This window comes from Phacochoerus africanus, chromosome 8 (genome assembly GCF_016906955.1).
Source record: "Phacochoerus africanus isolate WHEZ1 chromosome 8, ROS_Pafr_v1, whole genome shotgun sequence".
NCBI classification, from domain to species: Eukaryota; Metazoa; Chordata; class Mammalia; order Artiodactyla; family Suidae; genus Phacochoerus; species Phacochoerus africanus.
In genome coordinates, this window is record NC_062551.1 from 13,346,025 (window position 1) to 13,364,071 (window position 18,047).

At 45.7% G+C, this 18,047-nt stretch overlaps 1 protein-coding gene across 1 annotated transcript in view; it reads right to left on the reverse strand.

Moving 5' to 3' along the window:
• Window positions 1-260: 260 nt before the first annotated feature.
• The window catches only part of COG4 (component of oligomeric golgi complex 4), a 30,371-nt gene continuing 12,584 nt past the window's right edge, over window positions 261-18,047 (reverse strand). The window contains exons 9-19 of the mRNA XM_047792045.1: window positions 15,577-15,710; window positions 12,701-12,819; window positions 11,991-12,157; window positions 11,012-11,177; window positions 5,697-5,759; window positions 3,042-3,158; window positions 2,356-2,448; window positions 1,711-1,794; window positions 1,412-1,513; window positions 1,034-1,162; window positions 261-813 (exon numbers count right to left, since the gene is read on the reverse strand). Of these exons, the coding sequence (XP_047648001.1) occupies window positions 679-813; window positions 1,034-1,162; window positions 1,412-1,513; window positions 1,711-1,794; window positions 2,356-2,448; window positions 3,042-3,158; window positions 5,697-5,759; window positions 11,012-11,177; window positions 11,991-12,157; window positions 12,701-12,819; window positions 15,577-15,710 (1,309 nt within the window). The 3' untranslated portion in view covers window positions 261-678. The remainder of the gene's footprint in view (window positions 814-1,033; window positions 1,163-1,411; window positions 1,514-1,710; window positions 1,795-2,355; window positions 2,449-3,041; window positions 3,159-5,696; window positions 5,760-11,011; window positions 11,178-11,990; window positions 12,158-12,700; window positions 12,820-15,576; window positions 15,711-18,047) is intronic.

An 18,047-nucleotide genomic window follows, 5' to 3' on the forward strand; every position in this document is an offset into this window, starting at 1 on the left:
CTGGGAATAATAACCACTACCCCTGAAACTGTGGGAAACTGCCCCTTGGGATGATCCAGCTTCTGGTGCTGAGGGCCCAAGAGGAGATGAGGGTCTGGGATTGGATAAGGCACCTATTATTATTTAGGTCCTGGCGGTGGCCATGCGCAGCTCTTGTGGGAGGAGACTGTGGATTTAGACTTTTGCCTTCACATTTCATTGCAACGGGTGGACCTGTCTTGCCCTGTAGCATCCAGCCGTTCCTGGAAAACACACTGGCATCTCTCCAACGATGTCTTTATTCAGGGTGATAATAAACATCATAGCCTCTCCTCAGAGTAAACCTATTTCCTTAGGTCCCCGGATAAACCCAAGTCCCTTAGGGCTGGCAGGGAGGCAGCCCATTTGCTGCAGTGTCCAAGGCCGAAAGAGTGACCACTCATGCGGAAGGCAGGCCTGCCTCGGCTTTCCCACCTAATTATGAGCCAAGAGGGACCTACCTCTCTTGGTGCACACCCCTCACAGGTCTGAGTACGGAGGGTGAAGTGAGTTGAGGCCTTGATTCCCTGCTGCCAGCAGTGGAACAGTCTGGGCTGTCAGAGTTCCCCCAAGCCAAGCAGCCTTGCCCAGCTCCTGGGCTGTGGCCACTTAGGGAATGGGCCCTGAAGTGTGATGGGCCAAGTGCGCTCACCCTGGCACCTATAGGCGCAGCCTCTTGATGTCCTCACTGCGGAAGTCTATGCGCAGTGCCAGCACCTGGCGTACCTCAGCAGGAGTGAGGCGCCACGTCAATGGGCCGGAGTTGGCTCCCCAGTAATCTAGGATCTCGGTCACCTGTTGAGAAGAACGGAGATGAGTCAGCAAAGAGGAACTATCCTGAGTGAAGGCCTTGGGCTCCACCAGAGGCAGAGCAAGGGAACCCAGGAAGAAAGGTGGCTGACAGCTGGGCTGCTAGTGGAGACTTGGTTTGGAGGGAGTGGCAGGGATCCACGTTTTGTCTCTGCTTCTCTTCCTAGTCACTGTTCTCTGGCCAGGCCAAGGGAGCCCCACATACCCGCTCCAGATTGAGGATGGTGGCCATCTGGGAGAGCCGCGCAAACTTGTCTCGGATGGTCCAGGTGGTCACTGTGGTGAGGTAGGCGATGAGTGACCTCAGCTCCTTATCAAACTGCAGGCCGCCCAGCTGTAAGAGAACACGAGCCATCACTGCTCAAGGTCTGGGCCTCTGGCCAAGCAGAACTGGCTCCCAGTTTTGCTCAGGGCTAGGCTGCAAGGCCAGCTGGGCCTCAGATGGTGCCTCAGTTGGCTTCAATGTCTCAGGGCAGGATTGAGCCTAGATATGCAGGGCCTAGGGATAGCAGACAGAGGGGACAGACTTGTCTTCCTTACAGAAGAAACATCAGAATGGGGGCCGGTGTTTCCTTGACCTTACCCGGTTGAAGGTGGACTTTAGCACCACTTTCTCCAACTCAACTGCAACAAGGCTGGTCATGAGGCTGGTCAGGCTGTCATAGATGACTGGGGACAGGCCAGCCTGCACAAAGAGGTTAGACAGCAATGGGAGTCCCACCTCGCCCCTCTGCCTCCATAGGAGTCTTCAGGCGTATTTCTATAGGCTGGGGCTTGGAGGGGCTTCCAGAGTTCCCAGCAGGAATGTGATAGGAAGCCTCAGGTACTGGTTTGGGCAGAGGTGGGTAATTCCATAGGCTGGTCCTAAGGATACCTGCTCACCTTGAACTCTGCCATTTGTTGCTCCAGGTTAAGGATGAACTGCTGTACCCAAGGGTCATTGGCCTCATAGTCATTGAATTCTTCCTATTGTCAGGAAACAAGGTAGGTCACCAGGAGCTCCTCCAAGAAGTACTAGTCACTGCCTCCCACTCCCCAACTTCCACCCTTCTAAGAAAACAGCTCCTGTAACTTATGACTCATCCAGCCTAAAGCCAGCTTAAACCAGGCTGGAGAAACTGCTTCTGCATCACACTTCTAACCAGCAAATGGCCCTGGGCTTCCGCATGGCCCACCCAATATGGTAAAACTCCTAGCAGTTTATTCCCTCTTGCATCTCATGTTTTATAGGAATGAAATGATTAGGCTTGGGAAAAAAAAAGCTCCCAAGTGTATGAGAGCTTGGGCAAAAAGAGCCTCAACAAAAGAGAATGTATCGGGTCAAGGCAACTCCTTTTAGATGTCTCTTGGAGCCCTCTGGTTGCAGGAACAACCCGTTTCTGGGAGGAGCCTAGTCTTAAGGGTGGGGGAAGTGGGCCTGAGAAACATGTAAGGTCTAGTCTGTTCAGTTGGCTCCACTGCCCTCTAGTTGGGGCTGGGGAATGAGGGGTAATCCTGGGCTTGACAGCTGTCTGTGGTCAGACTGACCTCCTCAATGTTGTGGGAGACAGACAGAAAGGTGTTGATCCAAGGCTGCACCTGCGGCTTGATGGCTGTGCTGTTTAGCTCCGTCAGCCCTTCCTGTAGGACAAGGCAGAGATGCATCAGACACAGAAGGCACAGGTCCACATCCCTTCCCTTTCTCCTGCTCCATCCGTCCTTTGACCATCAGGGCATTCTTCCAGCTCTGAGGCATTTCTGCAGGCCCTGTCTGAAGTCTAACAGAGATTATGCTAATCAAAGAGGCCAGGAACAACCCGTTCTTTTCCAGACATGCGCCAATTCAGGTCCAGGCCAGAGACGAGGCCATGGGCTTGGAGTAAACTCCAAGATGAAAAGATTTCTTGGTATGAAGCAGCACCTTTTGCTAAGGCCATGCAGAGCTGAGTAACCATGTGGTTCCATTTCCTCTGAGTATCCTTCTGAGCGCTCCTGGCACTGAATTCTAGAGGACCAAATGCTGGCTTGTCATCTTGACAGCTATGCTGCTGAAAACCTTTACTTTTCAACTGGGATGCACACAAGTTCAGTGGCTTGTACTCTACTCCTTCACGCCTCCTCCTCTGCTTCTGTCCCATTTTTTTATATGCAAGAGCCCATGATAACCCAGTAATGGTATTCTCAGAGCAACAGACAGGCCCAGTAGTCAGCCAGCAGTTGAACCCGGGCCTTACCTGCAAGAGATCTCGGAATTTGTTGGACACGGCAGCCAAGTCAGAAAGGCAGCTGTCAAACTTGGCCTGGGCCTGCTCACCTCCAATGCCCTGGCTGAACAGCTTCATGCAGTCACTCTAGGGGAGAACACCCAGCCATCAGGCTTCAGAGCACACCTGGGCCGTGGAGGGGTGGCCCACAGAGGGGAGGGTGCAGAGGAGGCCAGTATGCAATCAGTTGTTTCTCCTGTTCTAGCCTCCTCTGGGAACAGCTCGGGTCAGTCTGAGGCCAGAACCCTGGCTGGTTTCAGGAAACCTGGATTTGATCCTGTGGCTAACCTCTTGGCTCCCACTTCTGCCTTTGTAGTATGAGGCTACTGGTGTCAGGGGTGTGAATAAGAAACAAATATCAAAAGTTTTTTTCATACCTTTAGAGTTAGACATTCCTGGCTTCAAATCCTGGCTCAGCCATGTATTCGTTGAGTGACTTTGGTCAAGTGACTTAAAGCTTCTGAGCTTCAATTTCCCTGTCCGTAAAATGGGGACACAAATTCCTGCTCCCATGGTAGTTGTGAGAGTTGGATAAGATGATGCACAAAGTGTTTAGCCCAGTGCCTGGCACACAGTAGGCGCTAAGAAGACACTGGCTATTGTAATAGTTTCTGCTTCTTAAATAGTTTTGTCTGGCTGCCCAAGGGAGACTGTCATGACCATAGACAAGATTTAAGTGATTAGATGTGCCAGGCCTAGTTTTAAGCATTTTACTTTTATTAGTAGAAGCACCTTTCTTATGAAGTATGTACTATTATCATCTATACTACATAGATGAAGAAACTGAGGCACAGAGAAGTTAATAACTTGCCTAAAGACACACAGCAGTAAGTCGTGAAGCTGGAATTCAAGCTAGGCATTAGGGCTCCAGAGCACCTGTTCCTAATCCCCACCCTACAGCCCATCTGTAGAGAACTCCACAGGGGGAGGTGCCTTGGGTTGTCAGGACCTTCCCATATTTCCTGTAGCTTAACGGTCTGTGCTGTTTTGGCTACAGTAGGAGCAGGACTGAGGAAGAGTTGCAAAAAGATCAATCTAGCAGGGAGAGGTCCTCAGCCCCATGGCATCCCCAAGACTTACTGTTTTTAACTAGCCTTTGGACCTCATCTGTAAAATGGACATCATACCACCTGACCTGCCTATCTCAAAGGACTGCTGATGGGGCTGAGAAAGAATACAGATGATGCAAATTGAAGAGGGGTGAGATTTATGGGAACTGTACTTTCAGTTCTTTGCTAACCTTTTCACTTGGTTAATTCTGCTGGCTTGGTTCTGAATTTCTAACATTTCAGAATTTAATTTAAAATCCAGCACACTAATGTTAAGGAAAAAGTGAGGAATACAATCTAATGCCATGACTTAAAAACAATGACGACAGTAACTATGTTGAACATTTAAACATAGAAGACACTATGCTTTTGGTACTTGATGAATATTGCTCTTATTTTATTCTATTTTAAGGCTTTTTTTGGGGGGGGGGTAAATTCCTAATCTGGTAGTATGCAAACCTGACTGCTCTCTCTGAGCTTCCCTTAGGAACCTCATCAGCTCCTGTGCCCTCTTCTCATTGCTGGCTCCTGTCCTCCCTAGTCACCCCGGCCCTAAAAGCAACACTTAGTCCCAGGCTCAGCGCTGAGCCTCATGCTTCTACAGCAAAGCACCTTCCCTGATATGAGTGCTCGGTGGGAAGACAGGATCCTGGCTTCCCTCCTCTCCTAGAAGCAGAGTTTGGGAGTAGGGGAGAGTTGGGGTTCTTCCTTTTCTAGTACTTAACAAAGTGACGGCACCATGCTATTATTGTAATTACTAGTACAGTCATTAACTATAGCTGGATGCTGCTTGTGTACCAGGTGCTTTACAAGATCTTGTTCAAGCCTCACAACAAACCTGAGGGGCAGAGACCGTTCTCCCTGTTTACATAAGAGGAAACTGAGGCTTAGGGAGGTTACAGAACTTGCCTCAGGCCACACAACTGCTAATGGTCAAGTGGATACTTGAACTCACGGGTACCTGACTTCCAAGCCCAAGGAATTTCCACTATATTATGTGGCCTTCCTTTAAAAAATGATAATAGCACCTGGCTCTATGGGGTTAAGTGAGCCCTATATCATCTTAATCTCAATGTTTATAGAGGACTTTATCATTTTTGGCCACACCCATGGCATGTGGAAGATTGGTCAGGGACTGAACTGGCACTACAGCAGTGACCCAAGCCACTGCAGTGACACTGCTGTTCTACAAGGAATCACCACAACCCTGTTTTTTTATTTGGCCACCCAACCCAAAGCAGGGCAAGAGAGATCTCTATCTTGTTGCCTAGATGAGGGAACTGAGGCTCAGGGAGTTAAGGACTTGTCCAAGGTCACAGACCAAGCAGGTGGCATGCTGGAAGAGCTAATCGGAATTCTGATCTCCAATTCCTGGGTTAGAGCTCTTCCCACAGTTCAGAGACACCTTGCTACCATGCCAATCACTAATGAATCCCCTCAAGTACTCTGAAGAAGAGCTGGCTCAATGCCAGGCAATGCCACAGCCCCCACCAGGAGGAGTGCACTGGGCCTGCTCTTAAAGGGAGGCCTGGGGAGGCTGCAGCCACTGAAAGCTGATAGGCAGTTTCTCCTGTACCTCCAGTGTCTTCTTCAAAGTGGAGATGTTTTCACTGCAGACTTCCACGTTGTTCAGGGTCACCTGGGCAACAAGGACAGAAGAATGTGACTTCCTGCTCACTGCTATTTGTACCCATTCCAAGGTCAGACTGGCTGACAGCTGTACTCCTGAGGCTCAGGTCTCAGAGTGGGCAGAATGGTGAACCAGGCTCGCCCTTTCTCCTGGGCCTGACACAAAGGCAGCAAAGCCATCTGGTCTCAGAGGTAGTGACCCAAGGTTTTAGGTCATTTTTGCTCCATGTTTAGGCAGGAAGGTCTAGGAGCAGTCCTGGGGCTCCAAACTTCCAAGCCCAGAACAGAGATGCCAAGGCTGGCATTCATTAAAGAAATGCTTCCTGAGAGCCTATCACCTATGAGGCATTTTCTCAACCATTAGTTCTCTGGCTCTGCCAAATACTTTCTGCAAAACAAGGATAGTTGACTTTAAACAACATAGGGGTTGGGGCACAGTTGAAAATCAGCATACATCTCCATCTGCAGAATCAACCAACCATGAATCGTGTAGTACTGTAGTATTTATTATTGAAAAACATCCACATATAAGTGGATGCAGTTCAAACTCATGTTGTTCAAGAGTCAACTGTATTATCAAGCCAGCTCACAGGGGGAAACAAGACTTCTAAGAAGGTGAAATGATTCACTAAGATCAGTCAACTTTTTTTTTTTTGGCTGCACCTGCAGCATGCAGAAGTTCCCAGACCAGGGAATGAACCCGCACCACATCAGTGACCTGAGCCACTGCAGTGACAATGCCAGATCTTCAATCTATTGCACCACAAGGGAACTCCCAGTCAACCCAAATGTCTATCGACAGATGAATGGATTAAGAAGATGTGGTAAATATACACAATGGAATACTATTCAGCCATAAAAAAGAACAAAATAATGCCATTTGCAGGAACATGGATGGAACTAGGGACTCTCATACTAAGTAAGTTAGAAGAGAAAGACAAATACCATATGATATCACTTATATCTGGACTCTAATATACGGCACAAATGAACCTTTCCACAGAAAAGAAACTGATGGACTTGGAGAACAGACTTGTGGTTGCCAAGGGGAAGGGGGAGGGAGTCGGATGGACTGGGAGTTTGGGGTTAACAGACGCAAACTATAGCATTTGGAGTGGATAAGCAATGAGATCCTGCTGTATGGCACAGGGAACTATATCTAGTCACTTGTGATACAACATGATGGAGGATAATGTGAGAAAAAGAATATATATATATGTGTATGACTGGGTCACTTTGCTGTACAGTAGAAGTTGACAGAACACTGTAAATCAAGTATAATGGAAAAAATCTTATAAGTAAAAATGCAAAAATCCTAAAAAAATAAAAAATAAAGTGCTCGATATGTGCCAGGCACTGTTCTAGGTACTTAAAAGCAAGCAGTTGACAGAATCTACCCCTTTACAGAATTTACATTCCAGAAGGGAAGTCAGATAATAAATAAAATGTGAGGTAGGGAAAATTGCCATGAGGAAAAATAAAGCAGGGTAGGAGGACCGAAATTCAGAGACAGACAGGCCACAATGCTAGAGTCAGGATTAGATTTTAGGTCTCCCCAGTCTAGGCCAAGGTCTCCTTCTTTCAAAACTCAACTGCCTTATTGATGAGTTTGGTGCAGAAACACTGATTATGAAAAGCGGCATGTGACAAAAGTGATAATTAAGGTACAAGCCGCTACGACCATTTAGAGGAAAGAAACAAATGTTTTGGACGAAGGCATTGAAGGAAACTCCATGGCAGAGTCCATAATCAAGCGGATCTAAAAGGCTGGAACATAATTCTGACAGGAGAGGAGGGTGAGAACATTCCTCCACCCCCACTGGCCTCCTTCCAGCCCAGTGTCCTGTTTGATACTTTCTTAATGGTACTTGGGATTATCTGATATTGTCTTGTGTTTCCTGTTTGCCTTTTACACTAGAATGAGAGCTCCACGAAGGCAGGGATCTAGTCTGTCTTCTTTACAGCCATATCTCTAGCATAGCGCACTGTCCAAAAGAACTTTCTTTTTTCTTTTTTTTGGGGGGGCGCGCACCCGCGGCATATGGAGAGTCCCAGGCTAGGGGTTGAATGGGAGCTACAGCGGCCAGCCTACACCACAGCCACAGCAACGCCAGATCCGAGCCGCATCTGCAACTTACACCATAGCTCATGGCAACGCCAGATCCTTAACCCACTGAGTGAGGCCAGAGATCAAACCTGCAACCTCGTGGTTCCTAGCTGGATTTGTTTCCACTGCACCACAATGGGAACTCCTGTCCAACAGAACTTTCTTAATGATGGAAATGTTTTAAATCTGAATTGTCTAGTACAGTACTCCTCGCCATGTGTGGCTACTGAGCACTTGAAATGTGGCTGGAACCTCAGGAATTGGATTTTTTTTTTTTTTTTAATGGTCACACCGAGGCATAAATGAAGTTCCTGGGCCACGGACTGAATCTGAGCCACAGCTGCAGCAATGCTAGATCCTTAACACACTGCACCGGGCTGGGACTTGAACCCATGCTGCCACAGAGACAATGCTGGATCATTAAATCACTGTACCACAGCGGTAACTCTTAAAGTTGAATTTAAATAGCCACATTATATTGGGCAGCACAGCTCAAAAACCTAAATCAGTGGCTGACAACAGACATTTCTCAGTAAGTATTTGTTGAATGAATGACTATCTTCTGGAGAAGGGATAACAAGCAAGGGCAGAGTGGCAGAAAATCCCCAAAAGTCTTTGAGGATTAGGAGTCAACGCACAGAGAAGTGCAGAGAAATGGCAAGAGGTGGAGCTGCAGAGATGGGTGAAGTCAGCCTGGGAGGTGGGTGCCATGCTGTCCTGTAGACAATGGGGTGGCCCTGAGGATTACTTAAAGTGGGTGAATGTCGCATGAACACAGCTGTGGTTTAGGAATGTTAATGCAGAGGCTGTGTGTAGGGGAAATCAGAGTTGGAGAAGATCACACTGCCTTTGAACTGGTGTGCTGGTGGCATGACCAGCAAGGAGGGGTGAGGTAGAGAGATGAGCTCACATTCTTAGAGATGAGTCTGGAATCTGAGGGTGAAAGAAGAATGCCGGAACCCGAGGGACTGAGATTAGGACGTCCCTCTTATCTTCCACAAGAAGACTGCCCTTGTCACCGAGGCCGCTTTCATGGTGGATGGTTAAGATTTAAAGGCCTTCCATTAGCATGTCACAACACAAGGCCACTAACATCACAAGAAATAACTGCAATGTCACGACAGCTCAAGGATAAAGGCCACACCATAAATGTTTCTAAGGCATTTAAGGGCATAAGAAAAACCTGTCATGAGGGAAAAATGGATTTGGGTTCAAATGGTATTGATTTCAAAGTTTCCTTGTACTGACAGTCCTTGTAAGCATGGATTCACTGAGCTTATCCTCAGCTCACAGTGAGCTTATCCTCAGCTCGCAGAGAATGATGTATCAAGACTGTTGGGGAATTCATCTTGACAGCCAAATGAATCAAAGTGACATAAGAAATAGGCCCTACAGTGGGAGTGATGACATTTTAAGTACTTGGCATCAGGAAAACTAGAAAACTGTCGCCAAGCACTTAGCATGATCTTCTCTTGTTGGCCTTATCTTCTGGACCCTCAAACAACGAAGCTGTCTGAATGGGAGCAGCAAATGTGTATACACGGCAGCCAGCCTAATGGGGCTTGTGGAGCCAAGGGGTGGGAAACAGGACTAGAGCGATAGGGTGGTTAGATTCAGGAGGCCCTTAACAAACTGCCAGGCAAAGATACCTACTTTTTTAATTTAAAAAATTTTTTTTAATTAAAAAAAAATGTTTTTGGCTGCCCTGTGGCATATGGAGTTCCCAGGCCAGGGATCAGATCCAAGCCATAGTTGCAACCTATGCTGCAGCTGCAGCAGGGCTGGATCCTTCACCCACTGTACTAGGCCAGGGATCGAATCTGCAGCTCAGCGCTGCAGAGACGCCACCGATCCCATTGTGCCACAGTGAGAACTCCGAAGATGGCCAGTTTTGATGTGGTGGGTAGTAAGGAGTCATTTCTAAGCCAGAAATGAGAGAATGAAAGCAAGTTCTGTAGAATGCAAACAGAATGAAAAATTTTTCAGTTCTTGATCATACAAAGCTGGCTGCCAGACATTTTAGTCAAGTGTTCCAAAGGTACCGCATTGCAGAAGCAGTAATTACTTGGAGCTGATACTTTTTTGCAACAACCATGACATACCAAATTGAGAGACTCTATGCTTAGAGAAAATATTTTCAATGACAGAGAAAGTGGGGCTGCCTAAATAGCCTTCATATGGGATCTATCTGAGGACTGTTACTGTGGGTTGCCCTGCACAAGTGACAGGGTAGATATTAGCATGTTTAGGTTTCTGTTTCTCAAAGAAACATCTCAACTCTCTTCGTGTCATAGGCCCTTCAAGAATGTGATTAAAAGCTAAGGACCCTGCTTCCAGAAAAAAAAAATGTATACATTTTTGCATCCAACCCAAGGGTATTCAGAAACCCAACATGTAGATTGTTGATTGAGAGCCCTGTTATTGGATGTTTCTTTCAGGTTCTGAACCACAGGAGCCAAGAAGACTCAGAGTGTGGCCAATGCAGGGGTAGAGCAGAATGACTTCTGACCACACTGTACTCACACATGCCGAGATAGCATGTGCCATAAAGGCTGATCATAGGCTCAGGACTCATCTGCATTCTTTTTGGCTCACCACAAACTGGATGTTACCCTGTATAAAGCCTTTCTTCCTTCCATGCTTTGCTCTTCCCAGCTGTCACACAACTGGTAAGACTTGCTGCCATCTGTCATTCTGGGTAGTGAGGGCTTTAAGAAGGTCACCTTTTGGAGTAAGTTAAAAGGCTACGAAGAGTGCTAGGAAAGCATTTTGGTAGGCCTAAAGAATCACCCCCAACCAATGCTGTGGGATGTCCTCAGGAAAGTGGTCTGGGAGCCTAGCACAGATGTAATCCAGGCTTGATACTCAGTGGAGCCCCTAAACAGCCAGGTCGTGTTCTTGGGAATGAGCATTGAGGAGAGCCGAGGTGCTCAGCTTTCCAGGCAGGGAACACTGCATGTCTTGGCTCATGCTGCTCTGAAACAGCTCCCTGGGTAAGAAATGGTATCAGAACTTTCTAGGAGGAGTTTCCTTAAAGGAGTTTCCCTTCCATATAAACATGAGAGGAATGTCTCCAGCTGAAAGCTGATTATACTGCGGCTTAGTTTAACCTTTTGAGAGATGCTGACCAGCTCTGGGCCTGTGGGCCTACCTACCAGGAAGGAGAGCTTGGCCTCATCAGTGCTTTCGATGCCTTTAGTGTCAAATTTGCCCTGCTGGAGGCTGCTGTGCATGATGTTCACGGCACTTGTCACCCCACGCTGAATGTCCTGTAAGGTGGTGGCTGGGAAGCCCATCCGCAGCTTGTTACACAGAACGTCCCTGGGGGCAGAAGAGCATATAAGGATTGACAGCGCTCAGCTGGCCTCCAGGACAGCAGCACCAGAGGGCTCACTGTCCTGACCCAGCAGCATGAACTGTTCTCTCGGGGGAATAACCATCTCTGAGATCACTACAGGAGACCTTGAGCAGCCGAGATCTGAGAGAGGTCAACTGATACGACAGCCACCAGGACTCACCGATGTGACAACAACACACAGAAGAGACTGGCCAACTCTTTACTCCCTATGAGGCTTTCACTTAAGACCACTGAGCTCCACCAGAGAAGGCAGTACAGCTTAAGTGAAAGGCACTACCTTTCAAGTGCAAGTGTCGATGAAAGAATAAGTTTTGAAAGTCAGACTCTCTTCCATATTCTACCATTTATGAGATGTATGCTCTCCCTGAGCCCCGGTTTCCTCTTCTACAAAAAAGACCTACTGGTTCCTACCTCATAGGGTTATTTTTAGGACTGAACAGAAACAGGAAATCAGCACAGTGCCTGGCCTTTAGCATTGGCAACTATCAGTGCTACAACTATTGCCTTCCTCAGAGCCATCTGTTCTTTTTCCTAGGTCTAAGAGCTAGTAACTCCTCCAATCCAGTCCAGGGAACACAGATGTGGCCTATAAAATGTCTGGTTGCTAGACAACTGCCTGGAGTCGAGGATGCTGTGCTATGGATAGAAGCTTATATCCTGAATAGAAGTGAACTAGAATCATAAGGAAAAAAAGGAAGAAACAAAATGGGCCTCAGGAATCAATCACTATTAGGACCTTTTTGCCTCCTAGAAAGTAGAAAGGGCATCAACTATACCTGAAGTCAGACTCCAGCTCTGTGGTAGCAAGGTTGATCATGGCACAGAGACAGTCAATGCTGGAGCTAGACAGAGCCCGGCCAATGCACTTCTTAACAATGTAGAAGACATCATCCACCATACTGGATGTCAACTGGCCCTTCTCATAGGTGTCCAGAGCCACAGCCTGGGAAAAAAGCAAAGTGCCCAATAAAGGCCCCAGTTCTCCATGTCACTGTTCTACACGGTTCTGAAAAAGGCTGTGGCTCTGCTCCCTTTTCTGTACCTTGTCCATGTTTTTCCCAACATAGCTTATTCTGGTCACAGGTTAGTGTGGCTCCTCTTTGCCAAAATCGCTCACTTTTCTACCGATCACCGTGTTAAGAAATTATTTAGGGTGTTTGTCTTGGGAGCATCTGTTTCATGGGATGTAAGACACCAGGTGAGGCCCTTCTTCCCCAAGGCTCCTCACCCACATATGTCCTCAGGGAGGCAGGGAAGCTCCCTGAGGAGCCAAGGTGCTCTTTTGTGATCCTTGGGAAAGAAGTCCCCGCTGGGTCCACGAGGAGCACAACCACTCCACAGATGCCCTTTAAAGCAGTACACTCAGTCTACATGCAAGGGTATTCTCAAAGCAGGACCAAGAAATAATACATGTCCCAGCCATTCCCTTCAGCCTGGCTTCTTGGACAGGAAGCCCCATGTCCAAGGGATGTGTCCTCTGTCCTACCTTGTTGACAGTCTCCCGCATGAAGTACTCCTCCATGGTAATATAGAGACCAATTAGCTCCTGCATGGTGCAGCTCAGTAGGCAGTTATTGAGGAGTTTGTCCAGACACTTCTGGTGCTCTAGGGGACAACCAAGAAAGGAATACTCACTCTTCTTCCCCAAGGGAAATAGATCAACTTTTCTCATATTTTCACGTTCCTTTCTAGTCTCTGTTCAATATCTGTACATAATTTATATGGTTAATAATCACAGTACCAATACGATTTTGTCTTCTGTTTAAAAATTATATAATAAATATTTCAGGAGTTCCCATTTATGGCTCAGTGGAAACAAATCTGACTAGCATCCATGAAGATCAGGTTCGATCCCTGGCCTTGCTCAGTGGGTTAAGGATCCAGTGTTACCATGAGCTGTGGTATAGGTCACAGACATGGCTCAGATCCTGAGTTGCTGTGGCTGTGGTGTAGGCCAGCAACTATAGCTCCAATTTGACCCCTAGCCTGGGAACCTCCATATGGTGTGGGTGCAGCCCTAAAAAGACAAAAAAGAAAAAAGAAAAAAAATGTATATATATATAAAATAAATATTTCAATGTTTCTACATAGCTTTGCCTGTCTTCATTTTAACTTACTTTTTTTTTTTTTTGCTTTTTAGGGCCGAAGCTGTGGTATATGGAAGTTCCTGGGTTGGGGTGGAACTGGAGCTGCAGGCCTATACCACAGCCACAGCAACATCAGATCTGAGCAGCATCTGCGACCTATACTACAACTTGAGGCAATACTGGATCCTTAACCCACTGAGTGAGGCTAGGGATGAAACCTGCATCCTCATGGATACTAGTCAGGTTCCTAACCTGCTGAGCCACAACGGGAACTCCTAGATAGTCTTTATTTTTGAAATTATTCTATTTTTAGACACCTGGGTTATTTTCAAACTTCTGTCATTAGAGATAACTGGAAATCATAGTAACTGGAAATTTTAGTTAATATTACTGTACAAAAAACTTACTACTTCTTTTCTATTTTTTCCTTAGAATTATTTAGCAAGACTCAAAAGATACACATTTCCAGGCCAAAGACTAATATATTAGGTACAGAACATTTCATTCTCTAACCAAAAGAATGTGCTGTCCAACAGAATTTTCTGTGGTAAGGGGAATCTAAATCCGTGTTGATGGGAATGTTGTAAATCTGTGTTGTCTAATATGATAGCCACTATTAAGCACTTAAAATGTGCTTTATTATATGGTGTTCCTGGTGGCCTAATGGTTAAGGATTTGGCATTGTCACTTCTGTGTTCCAGGTTCGATCTCTGGCCTGGGAACTTCCACATGCCACAGGTGTGGCCAAAAAAAAAAAAAAAAAAAGTGCTTAATATGATTGAGGAACCAAATTAAAAATTCTTTTTTTCCTTTTCTTTTCTTCGTTTTTACAGCCACATCTATGGCATATGGAAGCTCCCAGGCTAGAGGCTGAATCACAGCCACAGTTTCAGGCCTACTCCAAAGCCACAGCAACACCAGATCTGAGCTGCATCTGGGACCTACACCACAACCACAGCAACACCGGATCCGAGCTGCATCTGCGACCTACACCACAGCTTGAGGTAACACTGGATCCTTAACCCACTGAGTGGGGCCAGGGATTGAACGCACATCTTTAAGGATACTAGTCAGGTTCACAACCTGATGAACCACAATTGGAACTCCTAATTAAATTTTCTTTTTTTTAATTATTTATTTATTTATTGCTAATTAAATTTAAATAGTCACATGTGGCTTGTGGCTTCTGTATTAAACAGCATAACTGTGAACATACATGGTCATTACTAATAGCAATCAGCACCAAACCCTAAATGAGATTATATTTTCCTTAAATACAAATTCAAGGCATTACCACTTGGGTCATACAAATAATTCCTTTGGGAGTTCCTTTGTGGTGTAGTGGGCTAAGGATCCAGTGTTGCCATTGCAGCAGCTCAGGTTGTTGCCATGGCAGAGGTTTGATCCCTGGCCCAGGAATTTCCACACGTTGTGGGTGCAGACAAAAACAAACAAACAAACAAACAAACAAAACCCTTGCCTTGCATTATTGCTACAAGCCATGCAGAATGCCATAGATGGTAGATTAGTTTCAGGTCTCCAATTTAGGAAATCTGGATATATTTAACCAGTAGTAATTAAATGGTCTCCTTAAAAACCTAGAGAGTTAATCTGTCAGTGAAATAAGACTATGACATATGTTTTTATTCAACATATTTTTCGCTTCAAAAATTGAGACTGTGGGAACTGGGAGACTGCGGGAAAGAATGAAATGCTTTCTTTATATATATATTCTTTTCTCAAGATTACACCTCAGTATTACACTAAGATATAATTTATATACCATAAGATTCACCCACTGTATATGTGTAATTCAATGATTTTTTAAAGTAGCTTTATAAAGTTTTTAATAAGAGCCACAATCCTGTTTTATAATATTCCTCTCATTCCTTAAAGTGTCCTCATGGAATTATATCTATCTTTGTATTCGTATCTATCTATCCATCTATAGTGTATACATATCACCTACTTAACACCAATCCCTAACTCTGAGCTGGTGAGGAAACACGGTGTGGGGAAAAGAACAGAGGAAAATCATTTAACCATTCTTGCCTTTAGCTTCCCTTATCAGTAAAATGACTAGATGGCCTCAAAGATCTAACCCAGTTCTAAAATTTGCTAAGTCTAGATTTATTCCTGGGAGTCAGTCTGTCCACAGAACCAGAGACCAAAAGCCCCAGTTATTTTCTTATTAAAAGATCTGTGGCTTAACTATTACAAAACAGTGCCAACTCTACTCCAACCCATCCCAGAGAACATGGGAAATGCCTTTTACCTTGTTTTACTTCCTCTGAAGCCATGGAGTCCCCCACCTCAAAATCCGAGCTGATCCTTTTCCTGAGGAAGCGTAAGTACAGCTCACTGCGGGCATTCATCAGGGTGACCTCAGTCAAGATAGGATCCAGTTCCCTGAGACACACGGAGTGGAAGGAATAAGCAGGAGACTGGATTCCTTCAGATATAAGAGCTACAGGGCAAACACAGTCCCAAACTCCCCCCTCCCACTGGGCCCAGAAGGGTCAGCTCTGCCAGACGGTCATCCTAGCTCTGCTGGCCCAATTATAATCAGAGACAGCTGTCAACAACATATTCCATTTACATGTGTCACCTGAATTATTCACCCCCTAAAATCCTGTCAGGGCTAAATAAAAGATTGGGAGATGTATTTTTGTTAGTGGTTTGAATAAAAATTATATACGCTTCATGTGGAAGAAATCAATTTTAGGGAAAAAAAGTTGGAAGACTCACACTTTTCAATTTTAAAATTTACTACAGTAATAAAGGAGTTTCCGTCGTGGCGCAGTGGTTAACGAATCCGACTAGGAACCATGAGGTTGCAGGTTCGGTCCCTGCCCTTGCTCAGTGGGTTAACGATCCGGTGTTGCCGTGAGCTGTGGTGTAGGTTGCAGATGCGGCTCGGATCCTGCGTTGCTGTGGCTCTGGCGTAGGCCAGTGGCTACAGCTCCGATTCGACCCCTAGCCTGGGAACCTCCATATGCCGCGGGAGCGGCCCAAAGAAATAGAAAAAAGACAAAAAAAAAATTTACTACAGAGCTACAGCAAACAAGACAGTGTGGTTTTACTGCCATAAGGATAGACATACAGATTAACTGAGAGTCCAAAAACCTTCATATTTATGATCAACTGATTTCCAATAAGAAAGCTAAAACAACTCAATAAGGAAAGAACAGTCTTTTCAACAAATTGTGCTGGGATAACAAAACTCACTGCAAAGAATGAAGTTCATCTTCTCCCTCACATCAGAGACAAAATTAACTCTTTTCCACATTGAAGTCCAAGAGATCTTTTCTTTTTTTTCTGTCTTTTTTTTTTTGGCCTTTTCTAGGGCCGCTCCCGCGGCATATGGAGGTTCCCAGGCTAGGGGTTGAATCGGAGCTGTAGCCTCCGGCCTACGCCAGAGCCACAGCAACGCAGGATCCGAGCCGCATCTGCAACCTACACCACAGCTCACGGCAATGCTGGATCGTTAACCCACTGAGCAAGGGCAGGGACCGAACCCGCAACCTCATGGTTCCTAGTCGGATTCGTTAACCACTGCGCCACGACGGGAACTCTCCAAGAGATCTTTTCAAAACATAAACCTGGCCATATCATAATCATATGATGTTCATAGGTCTTAGGATACAAGACATTGAATGGCCTAACAGCCTCATTAGATGCATCTCATATAAGGCTCTCCCCAACTCTCAGCACTTCAACTATACTGGCCTTCTTTCAGTTTTTCAAACACAATGGGTCTTTCCACATGCTTTCCTCACTCTACCTGGAACACATTTCACCTCTTATTCCTATTTATTTTGTTGTGGGGGAGGTTTTTTGGCCGCATCCGTGGCATACAGAAGTTCCCAGACCAGGGATCAAACTCATGCTGTCACTGTAACCAAAGCCATAAGAGTGACATTGTCAGGTTCTTAGTCCACTGAGTCAGGAGGGAACTCCCCACTTTTGAAGTTTCAGATCTAAAGTCATTTCCTCAGGATTTTTTTCCTTGAACTTCATCGATTTAGGTTACATCCCTTTATTCATGCTTCTCTGTACTCTATACTTAATATATTGTAATCAACAGCACCAACTCTAGAGTCAGACTGCTCAGATTCTATTCCTGGCCTTGTCGCTTTCTAGTTGTACGATCCTGGGCAAATCACTTAGCCTCTACAGGCTTCAGTTTCCTCATCAATGAAAAGAGTTTATGGATTAAATCAGTGATCTCAGATAGCGGTGACTTTATCTCTCCAGGTATATTTGGCAGATGACATCGCACTACCAGTATCTTGTGGGTAGAGGCCAAGGATGCTGATAAACATAATACAAGGCACAGGTAGTTTTCACGACAAAGAAATTACACAGCTATGGAGTTCCTGTTGTGGTTCCTGATGCTGTCTCTGTGAGGATGTGAGTTCTACCCCTGGTCTCGCTCAGTAGGTTAAGGATCCAGTGTTGCTGCAAGCTGTGGCATACATTGCAGATGCCACTCAGATCTGATGTTGCCATGGCTGTGGCATAGGCCTTAGCTGCAGCTTTGATTCAACTCCTAACTTGGGAACTTCCATATGCTGCAGGTGTGGCAGTAAAAAGATTAAAAAAAAAAAAGAAATCATACAGATAAAATGCCAATAGTACAGAGACTGAGAAACCCTGGATTAAATGATTTAATATTTGTTAAGTGCTTAGAACAATGTCTGGCACATAGTACACTCTATAGGTGTGTCAGTTATTATTTGTCTT